The 24,412-nt window shown below is 55.5% G+C and overlaps 1 protein-coding gene across 1 annotated transcript; it reads right to left on the minus strand.

Moving 5' to 3' along the window:
- Nucleotides 1-16,343: 16,343 nt before the first annotated feature.
- Nucleotides 16,344-23,992, minus strand: USH1G (USH1 protein network component sans; the record flags this gene model as incomplete). The annotated part of the gene is made up of 2 exons (XM_080629581.1): nucleotides 16,344-17,589; nucleotides 23,829-23,992. The coding sequence occupies 2 exons, from the start codon at nucleotides 23,990-23,992 to the stop codon at nucleotides 16,344-16,346; spliced, it is 1,410 nt and encodes a 469-aa protein (XP_080485707.1).
- Between the last annotated feature and the right edge of the window lie 420 nt (nucleotides 23,993-24,412).

Below are 24,412 nucleotides of genomic sequence, written 5' to 3' on the forward strand. Positions count from 1 at the left end.
TTCACATCCAGGTTGCACCAATCCCCAGGGATTGTCATCATATCCTGGAAAAAAATTAACAACAATTAAAGAAAATCACATCTGCTGCAGAAGGGATGGAGCTGAGGTTGCATCAGAGACCTGCTGAGGCTTCATTTACTGGAAAAGCTTCTATTATGAAAGATTATTTCCAGAGCCACGAATTACAGCAGCATCCAAAGCTCAGCCAGGCCAGTGATTCATTCTGATACACAGCAAGGGAAGCCCACAGATGGGAGAGCACCCATGGGTGCTGCCAGGCCAGAGGGAGGTGGGTGCCAGGCACAAAGGGTGCATTGGATGGGGCTGCTGGGTCTACTCCTGAATGATGCCTTCATTACCTCCATCACACCACGGGTGTTAAAGGTGGGCAGTGGTGGAGCTGCCATTGCACTAGTGCAGAACAGAGCAGAACTGGTTACGTGGTGGTGGCCAAGGAGGAGGAGATGGGGATCAATCCCATATCCAAGACCAACATGAGCCATCAGAATCCCACTGCAGGCAACAGTGAGTGTGCTGGTGTGCACAGGCAGAGGCAGGCATGCGGCATGGTTCATACCGCTGCTGCCCCTGGGATCACAGACCAGAGAATGGTTTGGGTTGAAAGGGACCTTAAAGCTCATCCAGTTCTAACCTTCAGCCACTGGCAGGGACACCTTCCATTGAGAGGCTGTTTTGGCTTCTGGGGAAAGCACTGAACCCATAAGAGCCTCTTCCTTTGGGCTCCTGTGAAGGTGAGAGTCACAATGTTCACAGGAAAACAGCAGCAGCAAGGAGAGCAAAACCAACAGATTCAGAGCTATAGCCCCAAATCTGATTATTTTCTGCCTTGCAGAGCTCCATTTCCAAAAGAGCCTTTTGACCCCCGGTTTACATCTGATTTTGCACCATGCACAGGCCAAGCCATGCAACCCCACTGACCCAGCTGAGGTTTTAAGGATGAAAGCTGACTTGGCCTTTGCACCGTGGACACAAACACCTCCAATTTAGCCAGAAAAACACATTAAAGACTCAGAAATCCTCGGGCACACAGCAGGGCGGCTGGAGGGGATCAGTGTAATCCCCATACAGCGGCAGCTGCTGACCCTGTGCCTGTTCATTTCCATGGGCACCACAAGAGTCCCACGAGCACCTCCATAGGAAGCTGCCAGCCCCAAGAATCAGGCCCTCACCACTGCCCTCACCCAACCTTCAGCCCTCAACACCAAGCCCAGCCAAACCTGTCCCCCAGCAGTACCCTCCCATGTCACTGCTCCCAAAGGAGGGAAAAAGGGCCATTTCAGCATAGCCAATGCACTCAACAGTCCTAAGCCCTCCCCGCTGATCCCCCCAGGGGCAGAGCCCACTGAAGCCCCCAAAGGGACCATTTCCAGCCCCAAACGCAGGAGTTGTTAGCAAAAGCTGCAGTATTTGCACCCCAGTGCTGTGATAAAGAGGAGCAGAGTCCCCTTTGAAGACATCTCATCCCCTGCACACCCTCCCCTTCATCCTCCAACCCCAGAAGAGGAAGGAGCAGACTGCAGGGGCTGACAGTGGGGCACCATCAGCTTCCCCCCCTACTGCCTCAATCAGACACCCCAAACCCCCCATCCCCTGTTCCCTGGCACCATTGAGGCTGCAGAGATTTGCTTGTTTAATAGCTGGGGTTGGGTGGGGCTTCCCCCTCCTCTCTCAGGCCAAGCACATTTGGGTAATTAACTTAATGGGACACTAATTACCACCATCCCCTCCCCGGCAGGGAGAGCTGAAGCACCGACCTCTTTTCCTTTTAGGGTCTGGCAGACACCTCAAGGAGAAAATTGCCGTGAATAACACTTCATCCCACTTCATCCCACCCCTGCGGCCGGTGGGAGAGCGAGGAGCTCCATCTGCAGCAAAGCCCTGCCTCCATCCGCCTAGAGCACCTCTGTGCCCCCCAAAGCAGCTCCATCCCCCCAGATCCGGGCCCTGACCCCATAGCTCTTGGCACATCCCCGGCTCCGCAGCCGAGCGGTTCCCAATGCTGCTGCCAAGGCGGGAGTTGGGCACCGGTCCCCACTCACCCCCACCCCGGTACTGCCCCACAGCCAGGCGGGGAACCCCAAACCCTCCATCATGGGGCTGCGGGAAGAGGGAAGGGACGAGCCCGGGAGCCTCGGGGCAGGCACCAGAGGGAGTCGCAGCTCCGCGCAACGCTGCTCTCTATCGCTTTGCAAAAGCACGGGGCGCTCAGCCCTGGGCTCCCAAAAAGAGGGACCCATCCTCATCCCTGTGCCAGGGCAAGGAGCTCTCAGTGGGTGCATGGGGTGGCACAGCCACCGAGCCCCGGCCCACGGGGTGTAAAGTCCCTTTCCAGGGGCAGCCACAGCCTCCCTCAGAGCTCCGGCGGTGCCAGGCTGGGATGGGGCCGGCGAGATGCCAGGTCTATCCAAGGCTGTTTGGTAGCCTCTATGCTCCCAGCCCTGCCGGGACGTGCAATGTCACGCTTTTAACCCTAAATAAATACCCCCCCGAACGCCTCTCTGTTTGCAGGGCACACACGGCCACTTCGGGCAATGGGAAACTCCTCACTCTCACTCAGCAGCTCTGGGAGGAAGCTGGATTCTGGCACTGGCTAATCTGGGAGATCTGTTTGTGCCAGGCAGTGGGCACGGACCGGATGGCGGTGAGACGAGGCAGGCAAAGCCGTGCTGCCCTGTCCTGGGTCATGCACGGCTGCAGCAGAGGCGCTGTGGATGGAGGCTGATGGTTTTGTCCAGGATCTGTATTGGTCCAATGTCACCTTGCATTACCTGGCACCCCAAAAGGGAAGTGGCTGGGTGGCAGAGCCCCACAAAGAGCATTGCCCAGCCAGAAAGGGTGCAAATCCCACAAACCCAGTGTCATTCACACCATACTTTGCATTGCTGCCATACTTTTTTCATCCCTGTTGGACCCCCAGATGGATGCTGCTCTCTGGAGGGAGAAGGGTTTATTTGCTAGCCTCACTGGCTTAGGTCCTCAGTGCTGCAAGCTCTAGGGGCCACATGGCATGGTAGTACCTGAGCCCTCCCAGCTCTAGGGCTGGGATGATGGCCAGGCAAACATGCAGCTGTACCACAGGGATGGATCACGAGCATCCCCCATTTGCAGGGCAGACGTGGACCTTGGGGCTGCTCATGCAGAATAGGATGCTCTCCTTTGTGTGGGGCTGGGTACATGCCTGGTATGGGCTATGCCATGCAGGGGAACACAGCCACCTTTCTTCTTCCCTTTCCAGTGGCCATCTGCAAACACAAGCCCAGGAACAAGTCCTGGGTGCAAGCTGCTGCCTGCCCAAAGCTGCAGGGCCGGGTGAGACCCTCAGCAGTGGCTGGTGCAGGTTCAAAGCCAATTGCACGTGAAAACCAAACCTAGCACAAACCCCATCTCTGAGCCCTTGCACACCCCTGCACAGGGCCTGAAGCCACAACAACAAACCCTATCCTTACCCATGAACACCCCAGGTCCTCACTGCAATATCCACCACTGTCCCTTTTGTCCCGCACACCTGGAGGATGCTGATATAGTACCTGGACTGTGTTTCCAGTTTTATATATCAGCAGTGAATAAAGCAGTTGTCATCCACTCCCTGTTCCAGCTTAATTTCCAAAGCCTGGCTGGAAGTGTCAACTAATCACAGACTTCCTCCACTTAGCAGCTCAGGGCGAAGGTAATCACCGGTTTGGGTGCCTCTACTCTTGCCCCGACCGAAACTGCTTGCCCCCACCCCTTGGTCCTTGGCGTCACTGCCTGGCCAGGAGTTACCCAACTCGTGGTGGAGAAGCTGAGGGTTCCATCTATCTCTGTCTGCTTCCACAGTGCCAAGCCTGACACCAGCAGTTCCACCAAGGAATGGCCGAGCCCTCTCACCTACCAGCCCAGCAACTCTTTCGTGACCCGGGAAAGCAATGATGAGTCCTGAGGAGGGAACCAGCCACTGCTGGTTTTAACATGTTTAAACATGTTTCCCTTGTAAGCATGGTACTGCTCAACACCAGCTCCTGGTGCCCTCCTGGTCGCCAGGACAGAGCCACCAGGGCCAGCCACGCATGGGCAGGCATCCACATGGTACTTCTACCACTCGGTGCAGGCTCCATCGTCTTCCTTCTCTAGTAAAGAGAGGTTTCCAACCTCCTCAGCATGCAGAGGGAGGATGAGGACCCTGGTGCGGTGCTGGAGATGGCATCATCTGGCACTTGGGCTGATCCATGGATGAGCAAGGGTTGTTTGCCAGAGCAGCTCAGCACCGCTGTGCACAGGGCCAGGTCTCCCTGTCAGCTCCCACCTTCGTGGGACGGAAGAGAAAGAGGCTGGGAGTGAGGGTAGGGCTCAGGGACAAGACCCTCTTGCCTTCTCCCCCAGTGCTATTCGGACATGCTCTGGTGGGGCTGTTGTGTGTGCCCACTTTAAGAAACCAGAGTTAAGGTGGGCACAGACCAGTACTTGTATCTTGACTCTGCTTTCTGTAGGATCAAGAGATGTTGAATTAATGGAAAGCAGGATTCCTACAAGACAGAAAGCTCATTAAAAAGCCTATACATGGCCTTAATTGACAAGAGGAAGGGTTGAACAGTGCTGCCCCGTGCCCAGCATGAGCACAGAGCATGGGACTGTGCTTTGCCCCAGCATAGGCTGTGTAGGTTGGTACCACCCTGGGTGCAAACAGCAGTGGGGTGCCATGGTCCATGAGCCAGTGCCTGATCCCACACTGCTCTGGCCAGGGACGAGGTGAGGGCAGCTCATGACATAACCCAGCATGCCTGGGAGGCAGTGCCTGGAAGGGAGTGAGCCAGGCTGGGAAGCCAATGTGCTGCATCACTGCTGCCGGCTGGAATCTGGTTGGGAGCCAAAGGGCTGCCCAAATCCAGCCGGGCTACAAGAACGCACCCCTATCTCCCCAGGCCTTGTATGGCCATAATCTAATCCCTTGCTTTCGGCTGCTGTGGGGAGGTGATGGGTGATAAGAGTGGCCAGCAGAGGGTCTGCTGTCCCAGCTCCATCCATACAGGTTCCATATCCCTGCCAGGCTTGGGGAAACATCCAGCTCCACATGTCCACCCTGCCCATTACACACGGGACAGCCCCCAACCCTAGGCAAGGGGAACTGACCTTCTAGGGCTCAACTGTCCCAAGCCCACCTTCCCTAGGGAAAAGCCCATCATTCCCAGTGCCCTGCTGCACTCCCATGGGTGCCACCACACTGAAGGCAGTTTTTGTGTCTCCTTCAAGGCGAGCTCGCAGATGCACCCTGCCAGTCAGAGGGATAACTCACACACTGCCTGGCAGCTGTTTCATCAGCACGGCCGGACCCATAAAACCAGTTAGCTTGGAAAAACAGGGACTCTTCTAATGATACCTTTGGAGCAGTGGTGCTCCGGATCCCGTCCACCAGGAGAACAGCTCAAGGAGCCCAGAGGACCTTGCAGGTCAGCTCTGCCAGGCACAAAGCTGCATCCCCAGCCCTGCCAGCAGCACTGGGTGAAGAAGCCATCCTCCACCTCCAATGCCCCAAAACTGGCATTCTGCAGCCTCCTAGGGAGCCACAAACACCAGGAAAGCTGCTAATCCTGCAGCCGGTTTTGCCACAAAACAAGAGTCCCCAGCTCCATTCCTCAAGCTTTTCCCTTCCCACCATAAACCATTGCGGGCAAATCCAAGGTGCTGCTCTTCAATCCCAGCCCAGGGAAGCAGGAGCCCCCCTGACCTCTCACCTCAGCCAGGATCGGGGTCAGTGGCAGCCACTGGGAGGGCAAAGTGGGGCAAAGCGAAAGAGAAGAGGGAGGAGGCCCATGGAAAAAAAAGAGGGCTTAGAATAGAAACCAGGTTAGGGCTAAACTGTGGGTGGCAGGAGCTGTTGTGGCAGGTAGAGCTGGCTGCCATGGCCAGCCCGGGGGACCTGGGGCCCTCTGAGCATCCTCAGCATCCTCACCAGCTGTCAGCCCTCTGATGTTGGGGACCACTGGGCTGGAGGGCATAGGGGGAAAGGGGCTGCAGGGACTAGTCTGGGTGCAAAACAGCCCTAAAACCATCCCTTCATCCTGCAAGGCCTCTTTTGGTCCATCGGATGGCTGTGGATTGGGATTACCCCTCTGGAGGGTCCTTGCTGCCCTCTAAGAGCCGCATCCTGCAAAGCCTCCTTTGGTCCATCGGATGGCCGGGGATCGCGATTACCCCTTTGGAGTGTCCTTGTTGTCCCATAAGAGCCGTGTCCAGGGCAGCCTCAGCACCCACAGAGACCCAGACAGCACAAAAATGAGGGTGGGTGGTTCTTTTCCCTTTCCATTCTTCCTGCATGGCGAAAGAACAATCAACAATGAGCCAAGCTCGGCACAGAGCGAGATAAGCCTGACCTCCCACGCCGTTGCGGCCGCAGGACCAGCGTCACCGGGCACTTGGCACAGCCCCGAGGGCTCCTCTGATGTGCGCAGAGGGCTCACGAGGTGCCACCGGCGCCGCCCTGGCACCCGCCAGCCCCGGGCTGGCCCATGGGCAGCCGGATCCGATGGCAAACGCAGGAGCTGTCCCGTGGCCACGTCCCCGGCTGGGCTGCAGCCAGCGTGGAGCTGATAGCGGGATTTACTGAGCAGCGCTGGAGGTGGTTCTGGGAATAGCCCTGCTCCCGGAGCAGGATGTCACCTTCCAGCACGTGGTAGAGGTGATGTCCGTGGATAACTGGGCGATTTGTTGGAAGAGGGGTGACTAAGGCTGGGGTTTTGTTGGAAAAAGGGGTGAAACCAACTTGGTGGAATGGAGCTGATGGAAAATCAGTGTTACCTCTGCGGAAGACAAGGCCACAGAGATATCGTGAGTGGGTGTTCATGACCATCCCCTGCCTTGCTGAAGTGCTGATCCCTTGGGAATGCTCTGCTGGTGGGGAGCTGGGTGAGGAGGACATCTTAGGAGAGGTGCTGAGCGCTGCCAGCTTCCCCTCCTTCTTTATACACCCAATCATTTTGAGGAAGAAACAGTGTAAAAAAAGGTGCTTTTCTTTTTAGTCTTCAGTCCCAACAGGGCCTTGTGCTGCTCTCAGGGCTGGGGCAGTTCTTGGCATCATTTACCCTTGAGGCGGTGAGAAAGAGAGCTTATGGACCCCTTCACAGAGGGATGGATCCCGTGTAACCTCCTTCAGCCCCTGGTGTCTGTGGGATGCTCTGGGAGGGCTGGGGACATCCTCATCACTCCCCAGCATGGAAAGCCACAGACAGCACAAACCCTATCTCCCTTGCACAGGGTTGAACCAGTCCCAGCTTGGGGACACTATCCCAGGGGCTGATCCTACCTAGAAAAGGCAGTTTGAGCACGTGGCATTCCTACCCATGGGAGCATTCCTGCCCATGGGAGCTGAGCGCAGCCCCGGGCTGGGTGACTAACACCGGCTGCCTCGAATACCGCGGATTGATCTGTCTCCCCGTGCAGGTGGGGACAAGGTGTGCTGGACACCACCAGACCATCTTCACCTCCCTCTATGGGTGCTGCTCATCCCCGCCATGCTCCTCCAGGCTGCCTGTGTATCCTTGGTGGGTGCCACACTGGGGTGCTGCTGCCACCCAGGGCTGTCACAAGGGATGCCCATCACAGGGCAGGGGGGCCGGGCTGTCCCCATTCCTGCAGGCGTTATCCCAGAGCAGGGTTCCTGTCCCAGACACGCTGATGCTGCTGCCAGCACCCTGCCCGCACGGGCTTGTGTAACCACTTATGTAAAGCAGCTTCGGGCCGCAGCTGAGCTGGATCCTGCTTCAATCCCTGCCACTGCTGGTCCAGCACTGCATATGGTCCTTGGGCCTAAAGGTCCAGGGTCCCACTCCTTGGGGGTCCCTGTACCTGCTGGGCATTCCCATGGGTCCCACCTTCCCATGGGAATGCCGGTGGGTGCTGTTACCTGCTCCCTGCTGTGACCCAGAGATGCTCATCCTCCACCTCAGGACCCTTTGGTGCGCAGTTCTGCTTCACACGGAGCAGCTTTTGCTGTTGCCTTTGAAAGCAACCAAAAGGAAAGGGATGTTTTGTGCTTCTCCAAGGGGGCAGATGTGGAAAGGGCTGCTTCCTGGCCAGCAGCAGAAACGAGCCCAGCACAGCCTGACAGGCACCCAGAAAGCCTCCACCTCCCCAGCCACCCCTGGCCTGCTTTCCAAACCCGACCAGCTGGGTTTCGGGGTGATGGAGGTGTGCCAAAGCACTAGGGCAGGAGGGTGATGGCATTCCCTGGCACTGGAATGGGCAGGATGCCATGCCAAGAACAGCATGCACTGTTTCATCTCTCATTCCCAAACCCCGAAACACAAGCAAAAACCCTGGGGGACATTGCCTGCGGGTACAGACAGCCCCTGGCTGCCTGTCAGTGCCCTTGAGGACTATGCAGCACCCATGAAACCCATAGGTAGGGTCTGCACAGGGTCTCCATACGATGCTTTGGAGCATCCACCATTGCCTCCAGGCATCACTTGCGGGTTGCAAAGTCCTCCAGGGGGTTTGCTTTGATGCTCGGTGCTCTCATACAAGGAAAGCAGGAGAGTGGTGAGGATGAGCTTTGCCTTCATGGGTCAGACAAGGCTGGTGCGGGGATTGGGCACGGTCAGCCCGTGAGTCAGTGGCAAAGGAGGGCCGGGCGCGGCGGAGGCTTTATTAACTGATGAGGGGTGGAGCAAGGCTCTGCAGGCAGGCGAGGAGCCACGAGACGCGGCATCGACGGAGCGGGGTCCCACTGTCAGCGCAGCGAGTCCCTGCAGCACCGCAGTGATGCAGCCCCGGCCCCGCTCCTCCTCCTCCTCCTCCCTGTGCCCCTGAGGGGGGGCGGGCCACTCTCCCCCCGCCGCAGCCCCGGACTCGCCCTCGGTGCAGGCAGGACGGCGGTGATGGAGCAAGGTCAGTGGAACAGGTTTCTCCTCCCGGGTCCCTTGAGCAGGCGTTGTCCTTCCCGGCGCGGGCTGCGGAGCTGCGGGGCTGTTGACAGAGGCTCTCATTAGCTCGGTTATTGGATAGGGATGAGGGCTGGGCTCTTGGAGCTGGAGGTAGCGGCTTGGATGGGGTCATGGCTGCCCTGTGCATCTCCCTGGGGGATACCCATGCTGCTCAGGCTTCCGTGGCCTTGCAGGACCCCATTGGAGCCCCCAGCACAAGAGGTGTGCTCTGAAACACCAGTGGGGTGGTTGAAATAATGGGTGTTCACGTGGGAGCTCTGCTGTAACAGGGATCAAAAGGGTTTGGGGACAGCATCTGACCATGGTGCTGCGACCTGCAGCTGCCCTGGGTGCTGGCAGGGACCAGTGCCAAGCGCAGGGGTTGGTTGTGGCTGTGGAGAAGGGTCAGGATGAGGGTTTATCACAGCAGAGGTAAAGGCAGCATCCAGGATCCATCCTCTGCTCTGCTCAGGCCTTTTGCCATAGGAGTTCTCATGTGCTCCTCTGCACTTCTCACCAGCACTGCCCATGGCCGATGGGTTGCGTTTCCCCATCCACACACCTGGGATGGGACCTCAGCGAAATCCATCCCCACCAGGGCTTAAATGCTTGTCTAGGACTTACAGTCTGGGTGCAGGTGGTTTCTGGGCTGGATCCCCTCCTTGCTGCTCCAGCTCAGTGCAGTACCATGGGGGGCTGAGTGGTCCAGCCTTCATCTGGGTGTTTCCTGTTCCTGGTCCCAGCAGGACCTTGGGGGCCGGGTGGTTCTGCTGGCTTTGGAGAGCACTGGTGTGTTGGAGCTTGGTGTGCTGCAGCAGGAAAGTACACTTGTTGTCAAAGTGCATTCTGGGAGCTTAAAGCTTAGACAAAGATCAGGGAGCAGGAGCAGCGGAAAGGTTATCCCAGTCCCTCCAAAATAGCAAGGGATAATGAAGAAAGCCAGGATCACTGCCCACAGTCCCCGCAGTGCCTTTGCTACCCGCCTTTCTTCCACCAGTGTCCAGGGCAGGATGTACAGGCCATGCAGGGCATCAGTCCTGCAGTACCGGTGTTTGCCCTAGGCTGCATGTTCTCAGTGCTACCCAGGAGACGGTGCCAGTGCTGTCCCAGCTACACAGGATCTGTCACCCGCTGTCACCCCTGAACCCGTCTGCATCCCTGCTGAGTGATCCCTTGTTCATGCAGGAGATGCTGTGTTGCTGGGCACGTGCAACAACGCAGAGTCAGCCCCCTGGCTGGGGTTGGAGTCAAGTTCTCCTAACACACAGCTCCCATAGGTTCAGCATCCCCACAGGCAGCGCTGGGCACAGCCCTGTGTCCTCACCATGGGTTTCAGAGCCAGGTCAGAGCGAGCCAGGAGCATGGGTGTCATGGGGACAGGAATGTTCAGCTGCTGGGGACAAAGATCAGGCAGTGCCTGTGCTCAGAGCGCAGTTATCCCCAGCAGCACCACCAGTGCTCAGCAGGATGGATCCAGACTAACACCACGTACCTGGCTGCAGCCACAGCTTCACCCCAACCGAAGGTCCCCACAGCCTGAAGTTCTCAGCTATGACCCCTTATGCTGTTGGGGCAGGAACTTGGGAGAAGACATGGCTCTTCCAGCTATAGGTGACCCGGTAGCTCCCCCATTAGCACCCAGCTCACCCAGTCTGAGTGTTGAGGGGCCCTGGGGGGTCTCACAATAGGGACATTTCCTTGTGTGCTTCTGCATTAACAGCTCCATACCCCCGCTGAGGCTGGAAAGGGTTATTGCAGCCACAGCTCCATGGTTACAGAGCAAACTGTGCACTGAGCCCTGTGGGAGGTGCTGCCCCGTCCCTGACCCTCATTCAGCAACAGTCAGGGATTTTGGCTGAACATCCAGGAGGGAGCATCCCCCTGCCCTGCCCCTCGAGTGAATATCTGCTTCAGGTACAGCAGGCAGACTAACAAAGGCACTGGTGATGCCCCACACCTTGCTCTGCCCTGGCTCCCCCACGGATGCTCAGTGCTGTCTATGGGTACATCCCTGTGCTCCTTCAGTCACCAGGGCTGAAAGCAGGCTGGATGATGGGTACCAGGATGATGGGTACCACGGAGCTCACTCCAGCCCCGGGATGCTTGGTAGTCGAATCCCTGGCATCACCTGATATTTGCTAATATTTATGAATTGTGTGAAGCAGATGTAGAAAATAATTTGCTCTGTTAAAACCTAAAGTCTGCATTAAAAGAAAATGACACTCCACTTTTCCTGCTTTCCTGGCCTGCTTGGCAGCTCTCTCACAGGGAAGACACCCTGAACCTGTTCATGTTGCTGCCTTTGGGGCACTTTGGTTTTGGGAATAACTATGGAAGGGCCTAAAAGCTGTTGCAAAGCCCCTGTGAGATGCTGCATCCAACCTAGGCTGTATCAGCACTGCACCCAGCCCTGTACTTGGCTGGTGGGCACAGTGCAATGCAAGGCAAAGCTGGGGCGTGCTGCAGGAGCTCTGCATGGAGCCCCCATCCTGGTCCTGGCCATCCACCCTCCTGCAGCCGTGTGTTACTCAGCTGCCCGGCCAGGAAGTGAATCCCGGCGGGATGGGCAGGAAATAGTTAAGCAAGTGGCAAGCAATGGCCCACACTGGCCCAGCAGGTCCCAGACCCCAGTGTCACCCTCCGGTGTGGGCACTGTGGCCATCACCAGTCACCAGCTCCAGGTGAGGCTGGAGGAGCATCAGGCAGAGCTGAGGACTCGGTGCTCCAAGGGTTAGTCCCATGGTCCCATCTGCCTGTAGGACTCACTTGGTGTCCTGCAGGTGATGTCCTTTTTGGTTTCCATTCCAGCCCCACGTGGCATGGCTGAGCACACCATCCAAGGGGAGCAGCCAGTAATCCCAGTGCTGCCAGCCCCATATGGGAAGCAGCCATGTTATCCCCCCTGGGGTGGCTGTGGTACCCAGCACCAGAGCAGGGATGCTGCAATTCGCATTTCCAACAACACAGGCACTGAACATCCTTGGTCCCTCATCTCCCCTGGCTTCTTCCTCCTCCAGATCATGATCCAGATAGTGCTTGATATATTCTTCTTCCTAGTATCATCTGACCAGCTGATTTTAGTACCTGCAATATCCCAGTGACACAATTTTGCTGTTTGCTTCTTTTGAACCTGTTGCTTGCTGTCTTAGTACGATACAAGCTGTTTATTGGATCAGCCCAGCCAGATCCTGAGGACAAAGAGACAAAAGCACCTGAGTGACAGAGAGTGTGTGCCAACACATCACCCTTGCAGCAGCCACATGGGGCTAAGGGCAGGGCCAGTGAATCAGCATGACTTCTGTGAGTGATGCTCCTCCAGCTGAGGAGCCGGGGATGTGTGGCTCAAGGATGGGTTGTTCACACTGTGACCAGACACAGCCCATTGGCCTCGCTTCACTCCCTACATGCCACCTACTGCACCATCAGGACAAGGAAATACATGTTCAAGCTAAACCCAGGGGACTGGTTTTGCTGGGAAGCCCAGTTTAACACCAGCACAGGGTTTGGTGCTTGTAGCTTGGGGAGTTAAGGGACAACCATGCTTAGGATCACAGGTTTTGTGCCAGGGAGATGCTGCCATCCACTGCCCTGGTGCCCGTAGGACCTGTGCCATGTCCAGCCATGGCACCACGGGCCAGGGCTGTGTTTGCTTGCTGGCAGCACTGGGCAGGGGAAACCTGCTGCCGGCTGGGTTTCTGTTTGGGAGGGTATGGAAGGGTGTTCTCCAGGGTGTGCCAGCCCCGGCCTCCACCCTGCTTTCACAAGTGCCCTCTCCGAAAGGAGCTTGTTGTTCTCGGCCGTGGAGCAGAGGCAATTAACACCAGTGAGGCTCTTCCATAGAGGCCGGGCTGTCAATGAGCAGAGTAATGGGGCCTGGGGATGAGCTGAGGGCATGGGGACAGCCATATCCCCTTCCCATGTTCAGGGCAAGTAGAGCCCGGCTCCGTCATGAGCCCACTGGGATGCAGCAACCCAGCCAGCCTGGGGGGATTGGAGACCAAGGGACATCTCCTGGGCTGGGGGTTTGAATGCCCTGTCCTGCAAGGGCTGCATCTCCATGCTTTGTAGGATGCAACCTGGTTGGAAACCAAGGAACAATCCTAAAGCCAAGCAATAAGCATGAACCCAAAAAGCAGGCACCTGCTCTGGGGCTGCTGACCCCTCTGACAGCCACCCCTGTGCACACAGACCATCCTCCTCACTCCACCTGGGATAGATGTGGGTCTGAGCCCACCTCCTGGGCTCTGCAACGCTGCCATGGCTCAGTTCCGGTCTCTCCCTGCAGACATGGAATCGACCATGTTGGTCACAGGGCTCAGCAATCCCAAGCACCGTTTCTGGGCTGGGCATTAGCTGCATGGGGACGTGTCCCATGGCACTTGGGTACTGTCACATCACCAAACCTTTTCCCTGGCTCTTTGGAGGAAAGACAAGCTGGGAGAAGGATCTGTGTCGGCATCAGCCCAACACCAGCAACTGCTTGGGTGCTCCTAAGCAGAAAGGCAAAGATAGGGAGTGTGCAAACCCAGGCTGCCCAGCAGCCCCTGGATACCTGCTGCATCCCGATGCCCGAACAGCAAAAGGCTCCAGCAGGTTCCAAGCCAATAGACCCACTTCCACTTCTCCCTGTCATCTGCTGCAACAAACTGGTCCCCACTGCACTGACATGACCAGGATGTGAGCTAGGGCAAATCACTTCCCTTCTGTGTCCAGTACAAACCCAAAGGCACGCTTCATCCCTGGGGTATTGGAGCAGGAATCTGGTTTGTGCCCAAGGGAAGAGGGCTTAAGTGAAGTCACACGGGTGCATGAGGAAAGGGATGAATTTCCCACCATCCCCTCACCTCAAAACTGGCCTTAGGTTATGGGTCCTGCTTGCAGCAGCACTTGGTGACCATCCTCCTGCTGCATCCCTGCTGCCTCCCTGCCCTAGTGGGCTGTGGGTCCCATCCTGCTCTCCCAGCCCCGGTCCCGGCAGAGGGAGCTGTGACATTATCCAGAGCTTTCCTTGCCCGTTGGCAGCCCTGGGCTTTGAACGGGGACCGAAGCAAACAGGCCCTGGCGCTGCGCAGCCCTCATGGGGACTCGCTGACTCAGCACATCTGATCGCTCGCCCTTTTGCCTAGAACTGAGGCCAGGAGCTGTGCAGCACTTGTGATTTCAGATGGAAAAAGCACTTTTAGCCCTAAAAATCACTTACAAAAACTGCTCCTCGGTTTGCATCTGTGCAGAAAGATCTTGGTCCTGCAGTGCTGCGGTGGCGTTCAGCTGATGCTGGAGCATCTCTGTGTGCAGCAGCACAAGGCTGGAACCCCACAACTCTTCTGGGGGGGTTTCAGCCACTTAAGGGGCAGTAGGACACAGAGCCACTTTGCAAAGAGTATTTCTTGCTTGCAATGAGTACTTTTCCTCCCCTACACACACCCCCCAAGGCAGGCACAGGCAGGGAGCTGCACAGCTCTGCACCAAACAAATCCCCATCCTCCAAACAGCAAACCCACAACTTCCACAGCTCCAAAGCGCTGTCCAGGTCCCAGTCAGACCCGGGGTGAGCACGTACAGACTGTCAGGAGTCACTGTGCTCTGGTCATCCCTTATCATTTGCATCCCTGAGATAGGGCAGGATAAGCAGTACCAACAACAACACGTGGCATTTCTCTGACCTGGTGGTTTGCATCACAGCCTGAACAGGCATTTGGCCAATACCCCATGGCAAGGGGCTGTTGACTCCTTCCCATTAGGATATACAACTACCCAGATCCTCATCCTGCTGCTGCCTCCCAGAACCACTCCTGCCACCCAGGAGCCATCCATAGGTCATGCATAGGTACAATGGAGCTGAAGGTTTGGACAGAATGTGCAGTGGTCAGTGAGAGATGCGATGGGTCTGTGCAGAACACAACATTATGGTTAAGAGCTGTGTTTTGAGCACTGATACGTTAGGGATGCTTGGAAGAGGCTCTGGGCTGCAGCCTGGTGTTATGCTCAGTCCTGGGATGCTCCCGGAAGCAAAAGCCAAGATCCTTCACACAAACTTCACTTCAATGCCCTGGAGAGATGCGACAGAAACGCTGCCTCCATGGGACAGCAGTTTGACCACTGGAAGACACCTACCAACATGGTCAAATCTTCATTTCAGAAGACAGCATGGACTGGACTCATGGATGTGCTGGCTAAAGTCAGAGCTGGCACAGCCTCAACCCACAGAAACCAAAACTGCCTTCCAAAAAACACAGCAACAAACAATACAACCAAGAACCAGAAGTGAGACCAGGACTCCCCATCCCTCTGCTTCTCCAGCCCAAACCCCACATCAACCACTTGCTCAGGAAAGAACGGATTGAATTGTTTATTTTAGGTCCCGTTGTTAGCATTATCACCTATCTCCTTCCACTCCTGGCTTGTGTGGTCTCGCAGCCATTGACAGCACAGTGCAGCACACTTCTTCCTCCAGCGACCAATGACCATCATCCCTTCAAGGTTGGCAGGAGCTGCCTGGTCCGATCTCAGATGTCATCCCTCCGTACCAGGTACCGCCTGGGAGCATTGCACAGACAGGGAGCAGAGCGAGGGAGCAGGAGGCCAGTCCAGAGGGACCGGTGGGGATGGCTGTAGCCTTCAGCTGGCCCAGGAAGGGAGTCTCTGGCTTGTGTTTTCTGGCAACTTAGAACTGGGTTTGTTTCTGGATCATTAAAAAAAGAGATGACGATGCTATCTGCAAAGGGAAAGAGAGAAACCCATCAGCACCCCAAGGATCCCGGCCTGAGTGTGCTGAAAGCTGTGAAACCAGCAAGAAGCACACAGCTATTTGAAGGCTCGCAAGCCCAAAGAACACAGTGAATTGGGGTGTCAGGAGATGTGGCAGTGTGGAGATGCACACTAATGCCTTCCCTTCACCTCCATGGCACATGGTCCTTCAAACCAAACCAACCAAACACCACGGAACAGCAACAATTCCAACCCAGATATGCAGTTTCCAAAGGTCTGAGTAAGATCTCAAGTATCTGGAGAAGGATTCCCAACGGCACTGGACCCTGCCATCAGCCTGGTCCCACCAGGAATTGTGGCTGATTTCCTAATGCCTTCAAAAGGTGAAGAGTCAAGACAAGCCTGAGCATGGTTGAAAATCCCAGCTACAGGGACACAGAAGAATCAGACCACAGAGCAGTCTGCATTCATACAGGTTATGAAACCAAACGAGGGCTTCACGTCCTGCCCAGCCACATTAGGGCTGTTGAGTAATGAACTAACGCTGTTGCTACCTCTATGAACTCTCATCGTTTCCACACGAGCAGGAATTTGCCCACACACAAAAGCACTGAGGTTACCTGGACTCCTACTCTTCCAGGTGGGTTGAAACCAAGACCTTACATTATCCACATCTCCATCTGCTGAAGGGTTTAACCTCTCAGAGGCCCCATCTCCTACTTACAGTTCAGTGTCTACAATGACATCTGGCTTCTCCAGAGTCTGTCGTCTCCTCTGGATGGCATCCACAATCTTTTTCCTGGGTCCTAATGGGATATTGATGCTCTTCAGGTCATTGTCTGAACATAGCATGAGGGCCTCCAAGTCAATCTTTTCCTTCTTCAAGATGGAGATGAACTCAAACATGTGCAGGGAAGCCAGAAAAGTCTCCAAGGGGCTGGTGTCTGGTTCATCATCATCATCTAAGCCCAGCTCCACCTCATCCCAGGGCAGCTCCTCCGCGTTCCTCTCCTGCAGGCTGTTGGCACTGCCAATGCTATCGTTGAGACTTGGCGAGCGCTGCAGGCGGCTCCGCAGTTTGACACCTATCCCATCCGTGTTGTCTTCACCCAACGTGCCAGCGTCCTCCCGGCCGATCCCAAAGAGCCCACCGCTGACATAGTTGCGCCGGAACACCATGGTGCCCAGCCCGGGGCGGTTGAACAAAGAGTCGTGGCCAGAGTCAGTGCTGACTTCCGAATGGGCCGAGTCCATGTGCAAACCCGGGTCACTTATGGCACGGGAGACTGTGTCTTCATCTGTGAGGAACATGTCTCGGATATTACGCCGGGTCCACTCCTTGGGGCTGGCGTATGTGCCCTGCTTCACAAACATGACATCGTTCCCCAGCTGCAGACCAGACAGGGACCGCACGCTTTTCCTCCCATCCTCATAGATCTTGAACGTCCCATCTACCTGCTTCTTCTTCTCCAGCTTCTTCTGTATCTTCGTCTTTCCCTTGGCTGTGCCATGGATGGTGGCTTGTGAGTATGGCAGGGAAGTCACCATAGACATGTGCTGGAACTTCTTGCTTAAGGTGCTACTTGAATAGCTAGAGAAGCTCATGGTATCCGAATTATCTGACATCTCCTTTCTGTACCGCTTCTCCATCCTTTCGTGGTGCTTCTTCTGCAGCTTCACACAGTCTTTAATCCTCCGCTCCGCATCCCTAAAGGCCTTGTCCTTCAGTTTGCTCACCAGCTTGGGATTGAGGCTGCTCTGCTTGGCAGCAATGGAGTCCAGGTATCGCACACACTCCATGTGCCCCTTCATGGCTGCCATGTCCAGCGGGGTATGGTAGTCATTGTCCAGGCACCAGATGTTGGCCCCAAAAGAGATGAGGAAGGAAAGGCAGTTGAGGTGGCCATTGGCTGCTGCCAAGTGGAGAGGGGTATTCCCCCAGATGTCACATTTGTCTGGATCCCCCCTAGACAGCAAGAAAAGAACCAGTTAGCAAGTAGGCATGGCTGAGATAGCTACTGAGATATTCCCACTTGTGCAGGCGCAATTCAGCACCGTGAACCGTTGCATCCCTAAAATGTGAAGCTACATGTCCCACAGCTTAATTTTAAGGGGGTTTCTGGAGGGGTGTGCCACTGACATGGAATCATGTGCCTGACATGCAGGTCATGACATGAATTTAGCTCTCAGGAGACACATGTTCCTTATTGCTGGCCTTGGCCTTGGGGTTCTGTGGGGGTTTTTGCTGTGCCATGCTTGGTCTCGATTGCACGCCTTGAAGCACATTGGTGTTAGCACATCCTGAGAATCCAGTTTCAGAGAAAGTGGAGATTGGGTTTCTGCACTCCTCAAGAGCAAGGCACTCGACTGATGCCATCAGCATCTCTTCTCACACCGTGCCAGCCCCTACCCCCCTACCCTGCTGACAGGGCACAACCGCTTGCCCACATCTGCCTCCCGTGCCAGGACAGACACAAACGTGGGATTCAAGGGAAGCTGGTCCTCCTGGCATTCCTATTTGTGACCTGCTGAAACAGGAGCCAGTTCACACCCCTGCTGGCACCAGCCTTTGCCCCAGCGCATGTGCTAATGATATGCAGGCAGCAGCAGTATCTGTCAACAAGGCGCTCTCCCTTCCTGCACAGGGATAAGGCAAAGCCTTTTATTAAGGCTGTGCAGCTCCACCACCCTCAAGAGCAACTCCCGTGGGCAGCAGGGCCCTTTCATCATCACTCTTCCAATGAGGAGCCAAGCATTGTCCCTCCACCATGCAGACCTCAGCTCCAAGCCCTGCTGACACCTAGTCTGGAAGGCAAAAGCACACTTAAGACTGTCAATCAGTGTTACTTTACTCCTTGCTGCTTTAGGACCTGTGTTGAGAATTGCTGGGAGCAGCAGAACCCAGAACCCCCTCCCCAACCCCATGTGCTCTATGCTGTGGCTCATCTCACTTGAAAGAGCCTGAAAACTACATCAGGCACAGAGATCACAGGAGCCAAGGGATTTCTTTCCTGCTCTGCTTTGCATCTTCATCCCTAGCACCCATAACAGCTTTGTCCTCATCCAGCACATCCACCCCCTTGTAATAGAACAGCAGAGCCAGAGCAGAGCCACCGGCTGGTGTAATGACTCAGTTGCATCACTCAGGCTTTGCTGACATCTAAGCTATGTAATACTGAAGGGAAATGTTTCCACAAAAGGCAGAAGCAATAAGGACAGTGTCCAGAGGTTGAGCTGGAGATTATTGGAACCCGGAGTGTGAGCTATTCCCTAAGAGCTGCTCTGAGGAGAGCTCAGCTTTCCCCTTGTGGAAGCATCACCAGCAGCTCCACCATACTTGTGTTCTCACAGAGTTTGTAGAACCCCAGTAAGCACAACCCTGAGCCTTTGACATCCCTCATAGAAACAGAGAAAGGCTTCAAAGGTGAGCGTTAGGGCAGATCACAGGGTTGAGGAGCCCTGAAACCAGCCCCAGGAGGAGGGAGCTGTTAGTACTGTAGCAATGCCCAGTTTTCAGGAGCAGTAACTCCCTAGCCTCGCCTCTACCCTCGTAGTGACATGTCCAGGCTGGGAAATTCATGGGGAGGATGAATATTTGATGAATTGCAAGAGAGGAGTGAATTATTGATGGGGCTGGATCAAAGAGCCACTGAAACTGGAACCGCGGGCGCTAGCGCTGGGCTCCAGCGTGTGGAGGGTGCTTGGTTTGTTTACGTGTGCTCTGAACAGGCACATGTGTGCCCAACACAGGCAGCCACATGAGCCAGGGCACCCTGAGGGTCCCAACAACTACAGGGACTCATGATGTGGGCAGGGGATTAGCAATGGACTCACTAGAAATCACGGTGCTCCCCAAGCCAAGTGTGCGGATGCTCCATCCGTAGAGCCCATTCTCATGGCTGGCTGGTTCAGGTGGCAAAGGGCAAGGTCTTGGGGGATTCCTATTTGAAGGTCGACTTTCCCCTCATGAGTAAGTGCATCAAAACCAGCTTTCCCTGGACATCTCCACTGTCTAAAGCCAAGAGCATTAAATCAATATTAATCTCTAGGTCCCTCTGCCCTATAAATGTCTGTTGCAGGCGCTAAAAATGCACCCGAAAGGGAAGGAGAATGGTGACTTGCAAAGTAGAGGTGTTTGATCCAGCACTGATAATAAACATGAGGCCCTCCCTCCGGCAGGTGTCTGAGCAAACCTTCCCCTCCAGGGCACTGCACACGAGGAGATGCTGACTGCAGGGTCCACTAAGTGGGAACCTATGTTAATAACAGGGATAGAGCCCAGCACTTCTCAACTTCAAAGCGTTTTCGAGGGCTGAGTCAACTCCTGTAATAATCATTATGAAAAACACTGTTAATTGAGCCCCTTAGGTGGACGTGTGCATGTCCTGAGTCACTCCCTTTGCACCATGACAGGCACACTCACTCCCTTCCTGCTGGTTTTCCCCCTCCACTTCTCCCATAGGATCCCAATTAGCTGGAGAATCCAGCGGCACTTACACATGTCCTTTCCTGGCTGCACGTGTGACGTTCCTCTGATAGCATTGGGCTGGCTCATGCCCTGGCTCATGTGTGAAGGATCAGGCCTTCAGACCAGGAGCCAGCTGAGTGTCTCTGCCTCCCATATCACGTTTTTGGATATAAGAAGAGGAAAACTCACTCATGGCTGGAGGAAAAAGCCCACCAGCATCAACATAGCCAGGGCAATGAAACAAGTAAAGCTTAGAAATGGGCAGAAAATAAGAGGTTTTAGAGCCAGAGCAGAGGCTTGGGTGCTTTGGTAGTTTCGGGTGGTGGTAGATCAACGATTCAGCTTTTCTCCCTCCAAAATCCATCACAGATGCTGCAGGTGAGGTTCCTCTCAGGGCTCTCTGCCTCTTGTACTAACAGAAAGCCAGGCCAGCAGCTACTGGTGCTGGTGCTCATTACTGCTGTGGTAGTGCCTGGGGGCACGTCTACCGGCTCAGCACTTCCCCATGCCCTCATCTCGGGCTGACTCCAGGAGCCAGCTCAGGTGCCAGAAGCGATGAGGCTACAGCCACGCTCCACCCTGCTCCTTCCCCTTCCCAGCCCAGGGCAAGGTGTCCCCAGCACGGCCACGCTGCTGCGGGCACCCACGTGGCTGTGAGCACTGCGGGGTGCAGGGGATGCTCATCACCTTCACATGCTCTGCTGCAGCCTCCACTGCAACCGGCCCCAGCCAGGGCAATGAGACTCCTTTGAGCAGCCTGGCTGATGTCTGGAGCCCTCCTTTCCCATCCCAGCCACTGCTGAGCTGCACCCCTCTACCATTAACATCCACAGCATCCGTGATCCCCATTGCAGGAAGGGAAACTGAGGCACCTCTGCATAGAAACACCAGTTGACAAAGCTAACTGGGGACCTGTCTAGCAGAAAGAACATCCTCATCGTTCCTGTGGTCCACTCCAAGGCAAGGAAGTCCTGGCTCTTCCCAGCCGAGGGCCCCAGACCCCTTGTTAACTGGAGCTGGACTGATGCCCACCACTGCCACTGCAGTTCATAACGAACCACGCTGAAGAATTACTGCCTCTGAAAAGCTGCAGTGCTAAATGCCAGCCTGCTTCTTCCCAGCCAGTGTGTTAATTGAGTTTGCTTCTCTCATTGGAGCCCAGCCAGGAGGAAGAAAAAGGCTTTTTGTATTGCAGACAAGGATGAGCCATTGCTGATCCCTCTGTCCCAAACCCTCTCTCCATTCCCATGCAGAGGTGTCTCAGAGGCACAGACACATCCCCAACTGTTATGGAGTAGATAATCCTAAGTGTCCATCGGACACCGGTACCGCTGCCCAGTGCTGGCAAGGAGGCTTTGGTGTTTCTTGCTGTCCCATCACGCCTTGTGCCTCAGCATCCCCCTGCAACCCAGAGGTTAAACCACCCCCCTCACACCCTGAACCTTCTCTTATTCCATCCCTGCATGGAGCCAACTCAGCCCCAGCACCTCTGCTCACCCCAGCACCATTCGATGCCTCAGTCCCACATTGTCCTGCCTCATAGTGCACGGCTTTTCATGCCAAAGAACAGCAGAGGACAGAGAGAAACACCCTGACATCTGGGGACAGACAGGGACAGTAACATACCCAACACAGAACTAAGTTTCACCTCTGAACAAGACAAAGACCATTGCACATCATCCTAAACACTAACAGTAAATCACAGGGGCTGCCCACGGGCTCTCCTGGGTCCTGCATGATTCCCTCTCTCACAGACCCAAAGCCAGCTCCAGGGAGCAGAGAGGAGCCTGCAGGGAGCTGAGCAGGAGGGCAAGGAGCCTTCGTGGATCAGTGTGCGGTCCTGGGCAAGGACCTGACACCCGGAGATGGGTGTGTGGATGTAAACATACCCTGCAGCCCACAGACACGTTTTGTTCCACCATCCATCACGTAAAGGGCACTGGGCTTTTGCCAGGCTATTTTCCCAGTCAGGAACAAATGTATATCAGGTTGTTAATTAAACAGCAGCCAAGCTGCACTCAGACATGATTGAGCCCACAAGGACCTTCTAATGCAATGTGAATTTATAAATGGGGCCTCTCCATGGAAAAGGCTTTGTGGAAAGGCAGAAACTGCCGGCTTGGATGTGTGGGTAAGGCAGGGCAGGCTGCAGGGTGTCCTGTGATGGAGGTGGGCAGTATAATGACATATAATGATATAAGGAGGTACAAAGTTAGTCTGAAAGGCCTATGATGTGGTCAATACAAAGCCTTTCTGGAGGGATGTTCATCCATGTCATGGCCCTTTCAGACTGATCTTTTGGCCATCAAAGAGTCTTTGGAACCATTTCTGACTTCAGGGTCTCATCCCCAGAGCTCCTGCCCTTGTCTCTCTGGGTCTGAGTGGTGATTCCCCTCCTGGCAGAGCTCAGGGCAGGTTTATGCTGGGCACAGTCTCTCTGTGCCCACAGTAAGTCCCCCATCCAGGGAAGCATCACAGGGCTCTCAGCCCAGGAGCACCTCAGGATGCACCACTGAGAGCAATGCCTTACCCCCTCCGGACTCCAAACTCCTCTTTCCCTGATCATGCTCCCATTGCATCAGGCACTCAAGGACTTCTCACAATCAGACCAGAGCATCAGGAGATGCTGAGAGCCGAGGAACAGGCACAGTGATCGGGTACAAGAGCTGCAAACATAGCTCAGGGTGGACACGGAAAATCCCTGTTTGGGAGCTGACAGCCCCACCAAGCCCTGACCATACATGGAGAAGCAAAGCCCTTCCAAGAAGGGACGTTGAACACCCAGGCTGCCCACCTCAGCACTAGCACTTGATATTAGAATGAACTAAATCAAAATCAGCACTGTCACCGATCTCTCAACACAAGGCAGAGGGCACTTTGGATGCCTTTACATAAGGTGCTCAGAAAAGCTCCTGGAGCAGAAGGAAGCCCTGGCACATCTCCCCTGGGAGGCTGGTAACAACAGGAATGCCATTTACTGCTCCAGAAGGGACTAATCATGGCAGACCTTGCCTTAAGTTCCTCCAACACCAAGATGTAAAGCCTCCAGTCTGACAAACTCCCCAGGTCCAACTCCCATCCCTTCACTATACCCATACATACAGAGCCAAAGCCCCTCAGGTTTGGTAGCTCAGGGTGAGGTACTGAAACAGATCAGCATCGAGCAGCCCCAGGGAGGGAGGCTGGGCTTGAATCTGCTTCTGGGGACCTGCTCCTGACTTTCCTGGGCTCTGGGTGCATTACAGGCTGCCCAGGAGTCACATTCTGAGACCCTGCTTTGGGTCAAACAGACAAGTGTCCCTTGGCACTGCACACATCTCTATGCAAGCCTCTAACAGGACAGAAGGAGCAGTTATTCTCTCTGCCCCCTCAATTAAAAGGGCTTTTTTCATGGCAGTGACCCAATGTGTCTGCACTGGATGTCTTTACAGGACCTGACACAGGACTGCAAAGCACTTGCAGGGGGGACCCAGTCCCTGGGGAGCTGAAAGCAGAGTTTGAAGCAGTTATAGGGTCAGAGGAGCTGGGAAAGCACACAGTGGTTATCAGGAGCATTGGATTGGACTAAAAGCACGACAAGGACAGAAAAACAACAAGGGGGAAGGCATGTTATGGACAGAAGCCATCATTTTGTGGGGCACCTGCATGCACGCTGACCTACAAGTGGGGAAGGGGAAAAGATGAGGTCCCAGCTACTCTGTCCCAAGGACCAGCCCCGTGCATTCACCAGTGCTCACCCTCTGCTGACGATGAGGCGCAGGGCATCCAGGTTGCCGTGGTAGGCAGCCCATAGGGTCGGGGTCATGCCATCCTCATCCGGAGAGTTCAGGTCCTTCTTGGTGGCTTCCTTCAGGAGGTCCAGGTAGCCGTCCCGGGCTGCTCGGTGGTACTGGTCATTCATGGTGTGCAGTGGTCCCCGGGCGAGGGCATGGGTGCCCAGGGAGTGCTCAGAGGATGGGCATGGACGCGGGGAAGGGGAGGGCTCGCCTCGCACAGCGCCGCTGTATCAGGACACCTGAGAAGTCCCGGCCGCTCCAAGCACAGCCAAGCAGGCGCTCCAGCGCTTCCCTGGGTCCTAAGCATCCTCCAGCCCTCACGGCTCCTCGCCACAACCCTTTCACGCACCAGCAACACGGCACATTACGGCTTCCAATTAAGCAGCATCACTGCGTCGGGCTCAGCAGCGCTGTGGGCACAGTTCCACAGGTCTATGTGGGAACAGTTTCACAGAACTAGACAGTTCCACAGGTCTATGTGTCCCTTGCACAGAGCAGGCGGCCAGGTACCTGCCTGGTACCCCAGCACGCCCCTTGCCATAGGT

This window comes from Psittacula echo (genome assembly GCF_963264785.1).
Source record: "Psittacula echo genome assembly, chromosome: 14".
Taxonomy (NCBI): domain Eukaryota; kingdom Metazoa; phylum Chordata; class Aves; order Psittaciformes; family Psittacidae; genus Psittacula; species Psittacula echo.